This window comes from Xiphophorus couchianus, chromosome 22, assembly GCF_001444195.1.
Source record: "Xiphophorus couchianus chromosome 22, X_couchianus-1.0, whole genome shotgun sequence".
NCBI classification, from domain to species: domain Eukaryota; kingdom Metazoa; phylum Chordata; class Actinopteri; order Cyprinodontiformes; family Poeciliidae; genus Xiphophorus; species Xiphophorus couchianus.
This window is the reverse complement of record NC_040249.1, coordinates 18,572,546-18,581,912: the sequence shown is the minus strand read 5'-3', so window position 1 is coordinate 18,581,912 and position 9,367 is coordinate 18,572,546. Positions and strand designations below refer to the sequence as shown.

General features: G+C 41.1%; 1 protein-coding gene across 1 annotated transcript; it reads right to left on the bottom strand.

Annotated features, from left to right (window-relative positions):
- Positions 1 to 599: 599 nt before the first annotated feature.
- npas4l (neuronal PAS domain protein 4 like) lies at positions 600 to 9,367 on the bottom strand. Its single transcript, XM_028005974.1, has 9 exons — positions 8,265 to 9,367; positions 6,625 to 6,788; positions 5,875 to 6,020; positions 5,693 to 5,792; positions 4,690 to 4,945; positions 3,840 to 3,949; positions 3,604 to 3,739; positions 2,316 to 3,520; positions 600 to 1,394 (listed from the first exon to the last, which is right to left on the bottom strand). The coding sequence occupies exons 1-9, from the start codon at positions 8,363 to 8,365 to the stop codon at positions 1,366 to 1,368; spliced, it is 2,247 nt and encodes a 748-aa protein (XP_027861775.1). The 5' UTR covers positions 8,366 to 9,367; the 3' UTR covers positions 600 to 1,365.

The following is a 9,367-nucleotide window of genomic DNA, read 5'->3' as shown; positions in this document are numbered from 1 at the left end:
GAAAATCCATGATAAATTAAAGCTTGTGCACTCAATACTTGTTTTTGAAAATTATTGTAGTTGTGTCATCAGTTAACGCTGAAATTGTTCTTTGAATAACCTATTAAAAGTCAGTTCATGCTGATGATGAGTGTAAAAAAAACTACTCATGTAAATCCAAAAAACTGAGATAATTTCTCCCCAGCTTTTGTTTTGCTGCTTCATTGTTTTTCTGACAAACCCACCAGCATAAAACTGAACATAAATAAAAGTTAAAAACTCGTTGGTGAACCTACTGCAGACTTTAACAGCTGGAGAGACAACATGTGCTGCTCCCACAGGAATCAGCAGAGACCAAAGGAAGGATTAAAGGAGGATGAATATTTTTACATAACTCACAGTGAACACTTTTATTGTTTTCTTGTTAATTGTGTGTAAGTCGGGATTTCTTAGCCACAAAATTCTACCAACTGAAGCTTTTTTGTGAACATATTGGTTTTACTCTTGCTAAAATTCCTATTGGATTAGCACTGTTGTTTTGAAGTTAAATGTTAGATTTCATCATGTTTTACAAGGTTTATTGATTAAATTTCATGAAAACAAGAGAGAAAAAATATCAATGTGTTTTCCATATGATTTATTTATATCTCTGAACAGAGAAACATACAGGGATCTAGTATCATGGGAGAAAAAAGATGTACACAGAATAAACATTAAACTGTAGTTAAATAGAAGAAGGTAAAACAGAATAAATACAAACTTGGAATGTGTCGAGCTTTTCCACTGAGGTAGAAGCTGCATTTACAATCATATCTGTTCTGCTGCTGCTGGTTTACCTGCATTAAGCATGAAAACATTAAGTCACTTTTGCATCAAATCGGCAAACATCAGTCTAACAAACTACATCTTTATAACCAGTTTTAAGGCACCTGGAAAGAAACAATAGCTGGTTCTTTACTATAAGGGATGATTAATGTGTTAAAGCGTATCCTGGTTAAATCAAGGTACCAGTTTTTATCTCCTCTGTTATGAAATTCTTCAGTCGGTGACTTTGATAAAGTGCTCAATAGTAAACTGTGGTCACTTAGTATTAAATGAAAAATACACCTCGATTTCAGTGTGTAACTCCTGTCAGTAGTATTATTACAAAGTACCTTTACTTTTTCTAAGAATAAAAGACATCAGCAAAACATAAAACACACCCGACAGCAGTGCTTGGAGGAGTTACGACAGAGCTGACAGAACAGGACAATTCATCTCGGCTTATTTTGGTAAAGTAAACAGCATCTAAGCGCTGACGTCCATTTTTCTCTTTGAATCCATCGTAGGAGGGTTGCCCTGACAATATGTCATACGGGTGTTAGCACAGTAAGTCACAGACTTATTTTAGTACAAGTTTTCCTCAGCAAGTCCATCTGCAGGGAGACAAACAGTACAGAGAGTGGAAATTAGTTCTGGATATACATAGCTGATATTTACCCTCTTACAGATGTTTTTTTGCTTTTTTTTGTTGCACCTAGATGTTTCATATTATCTGAATTTTAATATCAGACATTGGTAAACATCACATGATAATTTTGTTTATTACGATAAAATCTAAACCAGACAGACTTTATGTGAAAAAGCATTGTTTTGGTTTGGTTTCACTGCTGGACTTGTACAATCAAGAAATAATTCAGACAATATAATGTAGGCCTGGTGCGGAAAATGTTGCAGACATTTTTTTATAAGGCTTTATGAGAGCCGAAAATGGAGAAAACATGGAATAGTGGTGAACCAGGAATTGTTGGTCTGTCAAAATTATTTCTAGAAAGCTTTAATGAGTTCAATGGAAACAGTTTATTTGTATAAAAAACCTGTGATCAATCACCGGATGTTACTACTGACGGAAAAGATAAAGAAGACGACAGGAAGTGGAAGGCGGATGATGACGCAGTGTTTTTTAATGACTTATTGTGTGAACAAACTTATTCACGCTTGATTTTAAATGTGTTTCTTATTTAATGGGAACACAGCAGTTGCATAATTGTGGGGGGGGTTTTTCACATTAGTGGAATATTGACAAAGTTTTGCCCACATTTGTAATTGAAACACAGCTATCAATTCTCAATACAGAGTGATTCAAAATTTCTCAACAGCCATTTTTTTGGTTTAAGGGGCAGCAATATTTCCATGTAAGGTCAGGTTGTTTTGGATAATTTTTTTCCCTTAGTAAATTAAGTCATCACCTCAAAATGGTAATTTGGAAAATCTATTTGATTTGACAAAATAGAAATCTGTAAGGGGGTAAATATTTTTCTTCTCAGCAAAATATTGTATGCTTTAGTAAAGCTTACCTTGCTGGAGGCTCCTCTGCATGTAGTGGTTGAGTTGATGCAACCCAGTGTTTCTGCCTTGGTTTCCCAGCTGCACATTGAAGGGATATATGGTGAAGTCACCTGAGCTGACCGGCTCCCCTGAAATGAGGCCCTGCTGGTAGCTGCAGGAAACCACGTCAGGACTGGACGGACTACTTTTCCTAGAGACTACGTTCAAGTCTTTGAGGATGCTGTCCAATGTGCAGTCATCATAAACCTGCTCCTGCTTTGGGAGAAGGGCTGAAGGAATAGGGGAGCCTTGGAGCCAGTCAGTGTTGCCTGCCGGCGTCGCGTTTTGTAGAGGATTCAGGCTGCGGTGCAGATTGAAGGTGCTGGCAAGAGAGGAGATCTGCTGGGCCAGGATGCTGATGGCCGCCTGCTCCCTCTCGTCATAGAGGTCCAGCTCTGCAGTCACCGGAGACTGGGTGGGAGTCAGAATGCTGGAATGGATGAGAAGTTCTTGTTGGGGCACCTGATGAAGCTGAACCAGACTGCCCCCTTGTGGATCGTCCAGAAGGTTGAAGTCGTCCGGATGCAGGGACGCGCTCTCCCCTTGGCCCTCGCATGTTTCCGACACGAAGAAACAGTCTGGCACCAATCGAGCGTCAGCCGGACAAGCCTGGAAGTCATAGTTTGGAGATGAAGATGAGGACGAGGAGGAATGCGGGGAGCTGCCGGTGAACAGGTCAAAGTCTCTGTGTTCAAAGACTTGGTCAGAGGTCGTGAGTAAAGAGTCAGCAGGTGATTGGAGACAAGCGAGTCTCGTGTCCTGGTAGGAGTAGTAAGAGGGAGAGGCGTCAGGAGAGGTTGGCAGCTGATCTTCACATGCATGAACATCCATCAGGAGGTCAGAGTTCAGCTCCTCCGGCTGCAGAGTGGAGCTGGACGAGGCTGGACTGTAGGGAGGGGTGAACAGCACGGGGCTCTCACCCAGGGGAACCGGGGAGCCGTTATCCTGGGAGGACGGGCAAAACGCACAGTAAATGTCTTCCTCAGACTCCGTTCTTGTTCTGGTTCCAAGTTCCTCACTTTGGCTGCCACACATCCTCCGCCTTTTAAAACATTTAGCGCTGACGCTCCGACTCTGAGGCACTTCTGGAGCAAAGTAGAGGTAATTTGGCACAGACGGTGGCTTGAAGGCAGCGCTGCTGATTTTCTTCTGCAGAAATTTGGCCTCAGTTTCGCTGTGAGATTAAAAAAGATGTGTTAAGAGACTTTTAAAAGTGAAACGCTGTCAGTTCGGGGTTGCCTGAGAGCCTCATCACACCTGATGATGTAGTTAATACAGCTGATGCTCTGGAACTCTGGGTCCTTGTTAGCTCGGATATAGATCCAGGTCCATGACAGATCTGTGCTCTGGAGCCTCAGGATCATCTCCACCTGGAAGCCCTCTTCTGCCTGCACTGGAGAAAAAGGCAATTACGCTTATTATAAAGGATAGAAACAAGTTATTCACCAATAAAAACCTGGCCGCTAGCTTTAAAAATATAAAAAAATACTTACTTAAACTTTTATGAGAAGTTGCAGCCAATGGCAGATCTTCAGGATGCAAGAGGCTGTACCATGATCGGTTGATCATTTCCTCCCTTGAATACCCCAAATAGTATATAACACTAAAAAAATAAAAATAAATAACAATCAGAAACCACAGATGGCGATCCTTGCCTAAAGATATGAAAACACAACAGGAAAATGTGATGTAAATCCACTGCTTTGTCCAAAAATGACCTACAAATGGCTTTTTCACCACAGTTTGAACAGCCCAATTACGATCTTTTCTCCCAAAAAATCTGATTTATGCCATGTCCAAATGTGTTTTCAAAGTGTCTTCAGTCTGAACGGTCTTGCCGATTATCTGGCTTTTATGTCACTGATGTGGGACGTGTCGTAATTTTGCACCAGAAAAAGGAAGAGGTGCTAAATATGGATGCAAACAATGGCTGAAAATTATTTTGGCTACTCCTGGCTCTGATTACATCAAAACAAACACACAAACATCCATACAGTAATTACAGTCAATACTCCACAAAAGCCATTGCTATTAATTGTGTTTTGTTTTTATTGGATTCTTTAATTTTCTTATGACCTTGTGATGATACTGTCGGCTCCATTGCTGAATAAACTATAAAAATCGATCCATAAACAACTCCATGTAATATTACTTCTGTAAACAGTGCAATGCTGTGTGATCTCAACGTTAGGAGACGAAAACCGTTCGCATAAGTCTGACTGCGGCAGGGTTTACTTAGCTCCCTGACCATGTAAAAAACATTATATTTCAGCAAAAAAAATCAGAATAACGCATGAAGACCTGCTGTGTGAACATAGCCTAAGCTGTGGAGTTTGTGTTTACCTGTCTGAGAGCTGAGTGAAGCTCATGTCCAGCCTGTGGGTGCTGCTGAAGCTGCGGCAGAAGTGAGAGTCGGCGCCGGTCAGGCGATTCACCGTGGGGGTGCAGAGGGCCACAAACAAAGGCTGGACGGTGGGCGCGGCTGCAGACGAGGGCTGAGGGAAGAACTGGAAGCCTCCTCTGACCAGCATGGAGCAGCAACTTCCAAACTGGAGCTTAAAGGCCTTGGAGGCCAGCATGCAACACACGAAGCTCCTCTCTGAGAAGAATAAAGCAAAATGGAAATTTAGTCTTTATAAATGCTGAAACTTTACAACCACAATAAAAGCACCCACAGTTTACTTCTTTAGGTTGACTGGAGTTTCTAGGAACTTCCAATTAATAATCCATGAATTTATGTTGCTTATAAATAAGACATTAAACAAAGGCCCATATTAGCCACAAGGCAGAACCAGAACTGGCATTTATCTTGTTGGGGTTGCAGGAAAGGTGAAGGAAATCTCCACCGCTCACTGCAGCGTAAACAAGTCTCCATAACAACCGCTAGACACTGCTTACATGCCAGGCAGAAAAACAGCGTTTTCTGCTCAACAAAGCTCTGTACTGAGATTTAATCTGGCACTTGGTTTCCATCAGAGGAGACTTGAGATTAAGCATTTCAACAGAAAAACACTCCAGGTGAGATGCTGTGTGCCTGTCTCTCTTCCAAAGGCCCTGAGAACTTATTGGAGTTTTATTTGAAGTCTTGTCAAATAAGAAAATCTGGTGAAGTTATAAACTGAAGTTGGTCATGTTTGGGTTTTCTGGCTCTACAACTACACATTTTTTACTTCTATTTGTGCAAAAACTTTACTCAAAATGAATGTCTTTTCTTTAGAATTGCTGCAAAACAAGATATATTCATCTTAGTCAGGGTTCCCAATAAATGTGGACAGTATAGTCTGATTGCAGAAGAATTTGGTTTACTTTTAAGCTTCAACCTATAACTAAAGGAATTTATTGTTACCTGAAAATAAGTTGCTTTCCATGTTGAGGTTGGAGCGAATAATATCCACATCAGATTGTTCCACTAAGTCATAGATTGTGTCTCCTTGTAGAACATCTACCTGGAAAAGCAACACAGGGTTACATTAACATTAAAGTCTATAAAGAAGCAAAACAGTAAAAATGTGGGGCTTGAACGCTCACCATAGACAGGCCGAGGTATTCAGCCACATTTTCCGACACATAAACCAGTCTGCCTTGAGCGGTGGTGACGAGGACGAATCCGTGAAGAGCGTCCAGGAAGGCCTCGTACTGCAGAGCGCTCTGGGACTGTTCCCCAGCCGGGAGCCCTGCAGCATGAAAGGACGAGTTCAGTCTTTGTTTCACCACCTCTGTCTCTGCAGATTGTCACAGCTGCCATGTTTTTGATGTTGTTCATATAACACTTTTAAACTGAGCTTCATAATCCTCTCTGTAAGGCAGTGTAAATCTAAATTTGGTGTTGAAAAAAATATGCTGAATTAAGAGTAGCACTACATCATTTCGAATCAAGTAAAAGTAAAAAGTAAAAACTTATTTGGTTACTAAAGTACTGAGTACTCCATGTACTCCATTCATATAAATAGCAGAATTACAAAATAACAACATCCAGCAAAAGAAACGTTTTTACAAATTAATTTCTTTCATTAAAAAAAGTATTAAACTTTTATCAAAAACTGCAGGTGTGTGTCTGGTGACTTTTGTTGTCAAAACAAGCTTGTTTTTCCTTCAGTGAAGTTACTCGTTCAGAAATTTCCCTCAAGTAAGAGCATCAATACTTAATAAACTCACTCAAGAACAAGTAAAATGTACAGCGTAGTAAAAATACTCCTAAAAGTACCTCTTTTCTCCCCAAAGTTACACAAGTAAAAGTAACAGGGTAAATTTAACTTGAGATAAGTTTGAAGAACTCACCCTGGAAGAGTACAGATTTGCGGATGTAGGTGCAGATGGCAGCCATGGAGTGAAGGTACGACAGGCGCTCCTGGTCCTCCTGGCTGATGGGGAGCAGAGAGCGCATATTCCTGATTTCATGGTTGATGTGGTCTCTCCGGGCTTTGGAGGCTCCTTTGGTGGACCTGTGGGAGACCATGATTGCTGGTGTGAGAGCTGTGACCTAAAAATCTAGAAAAATTGTCAAAAAACTAATCTGGTTTCATTCTGTTCACTTCAAAACAAAACAGATTTGGCCTCATCTGAGCTACAGCCCACTTTGAATATGAAGAGTTCCTATGGAAACGGCTGGCAGGAGAGGCTGAGTAGAGCGATGAGGGCTCTCCGTGCACTTAGTCTGCATGATCAGTCTGTCTGGGTCCATCCTCAAAGAGCCTTGGGTTTTTATAGCTGCCGGGGCTCCGGGAGTGGGCGTCACGCACACAGAGAAGGAGGGGCGGCCGGGCTCCTCATTCTCCCTTCATTGCCTTATACAGTGGGCGTCCTTGGAGCGGGAGCACCCCACGTCACACCACACAGAAAGTGCCACAAAAGGAGAGTGAGATCACTCTGTATCCAAGCATGATCACAATCAAACTCCTGATCAGATATTAATATTAAATTCAGTTTATAAATAGGGCTTAGTAATTAAAAAAAGGGATACATTATTGGATTAGTTTTGAGCGCATCATCTCCACCTTGTGTCTCAAAAGCCTATAAAATGTCATAACAATAAAATGCATTAATCCCAACCAGCAAACATACAGGAAAACTGGGAAGGTGTGCAAATGGAAATTTAAATTGTTCCAATTATTTCACCTCTTTGTTCTTCTTCTTTCATTTACTAGAAACCAGCTTAGACTGTGCAGAAGCCTTTCAAACCAAAATAAGAGTTAAATGCACCTGGCTCACAAACAGGATGGCATCTGATTATAAAGAGACAATTTTCAATATGAGGAAAAGTCACAGAATTGCAAGACATTGGTCAAAAAAATGAGAGAATAATTACTCAACTGCTAGACAACAAGAAGTAAATGGATTGAAGTTGGGTTTTTACAAACCATTCAATAAAAACTGCATATTCAACCCCCTTTTCTTTGATACCACTAAATAAAACACAATTTAACACATCTGACCCCTAGAGTACTGATAGGTTAAAAGACCTACTGAGAGGTAAACACATTAGTCAGAAAGCCTATGGTCACTCTAGAGGTGCAACAGAGACCAAGAGCTCAGGTGGAAGAATCTGTTGACAGCTACTACTTGTTTGATTCATAAATCTTTATGTAGGAGTGGCAAGAAGAAAGCCACTGTTGGAAGAAAAACAGAAGAAATCCTGCTTATATTGCCACAAAACGTGCTGGGAGACGCAGCAAACGGGTCGAAGAAGGTTATATGAGAGCTGAACCAGCAATGCTCTGAGGGGATGAAGTTGAAATATAACTATATTTGTGATTGTAACACGAAAATGTGTTATAAAAGGTCACCGTTTGGTTAAATGATTCAGTTCCAGTCAATTAAAGAATCAACTACCGCAGCATTCAATTAACCTGTAATGTAACCTGTACCACCAGAGGCACACGCACCCCCGTTTGAGCACCGATCAGAAAAGAAGAACTGACCTGAACCTCCTGCAGGCGGAGCGGCGCTGATCTCCGGGCGGATGGTGGGATGTGCACGGAGAGCTGACGGGACTTTTGCAGGCGTTACACCAAAGAGCCATTGTGGCGATTAAGACCTGAAGGTGCAGCGCATCCAAGATGTTTAGTCTTCCTTAGAAAGGAAAAAAAAAACTTAACTTTTCATGCGGATGCAAGCAGACAGCTGTTTGAGGGTCAAACCTGCAGCCTCTTCGCATCTCAAACCTCCGCGGTCTCTGGGTGATGAGTGCCAGCCACTTGCTGCCGCCCCTCCTTTTATAGCCCCCTCAAACCAAACCCGACACCTCTCAGAGAAAACTCCGAGATAATCTCACTTATTGTGACGCGATGACAGCCGACCGAAGCCAGTTATATTTAGTTTAACGATTCCTAATAATAACCCGCCGGACTGGACGTGGGAGTCGGCTCTGCAGGGATGTGAAGCGTCATTAAGAAAGAAAAGAAGAAAAGAAAAACTGTTTGACTTTTAAATTACATCTCCAAACAATCAGCGGCTCCTATAGTTTTAAATATTAATCTATGAAGACTTTTCTCTGTGACGTTCTCCTCTAAGGAGCTTTATTTAGGTCCAAACATTCAACCAGACCCTGGATAAATCGGGCTGGAAGTGATTTCCTACTCAGAACCTGCATGAATAACTCAATTTTACACACTTTTGTTGAAGGACATGCAATTATAGAGTCTAGCCTCTGCACTCTTGTTTTGTTGACTAAGAGATTTACTTTGCTTCAAATAACCAATAAGTTCGCTTATGAAAGCACAATTGTGATTTTAGGGATTCTTTGGTTATACAGTATGTGAAGTTTGCAACAGGTCCAGTAATGGTAGAATAGCTTTTTTCTTACACACAACAGCTCGAATTTGTCACATTTTTCAGAAAACATTGAATACAATCAGTATTAGAATAATCATTTAAGACCTTCAGAGGGATTATCTGCACTGTGAAAACCTAAAATGATTACTCAGTTCACTCTGTCACTGCAGTAGGATATATGCTTCACAAGATTACTTCAAATAGCAAAAAGAAAGAAAGAAACCTGCAACACGATCGACTATAAAGGTTT

Coding starts and splice junctions, on each gene's coding strand:
- npas4l (XM_028005974.1), bottom strand. CDS start 8,365: ATGGCTCTTTGGTGTAACGCCTGCAAAAGTCCCGTCAGCTCTCCGTGC. Junction 3,740..3,839: donor AACTTCTCATAAAAGTTTAA/GTAAGTATTTTT, acceptor CTTTTTCTCCAG/TGCAGGCAGAAGAGGGCTTC. Junction 1,395..2,315: donor GCAGAGGAGCCTCCAGCAAG/GTAAGCTTTACT, acceptor GTCTCCCTGCAG/ATGGACTTGCTGAGGAAAAC.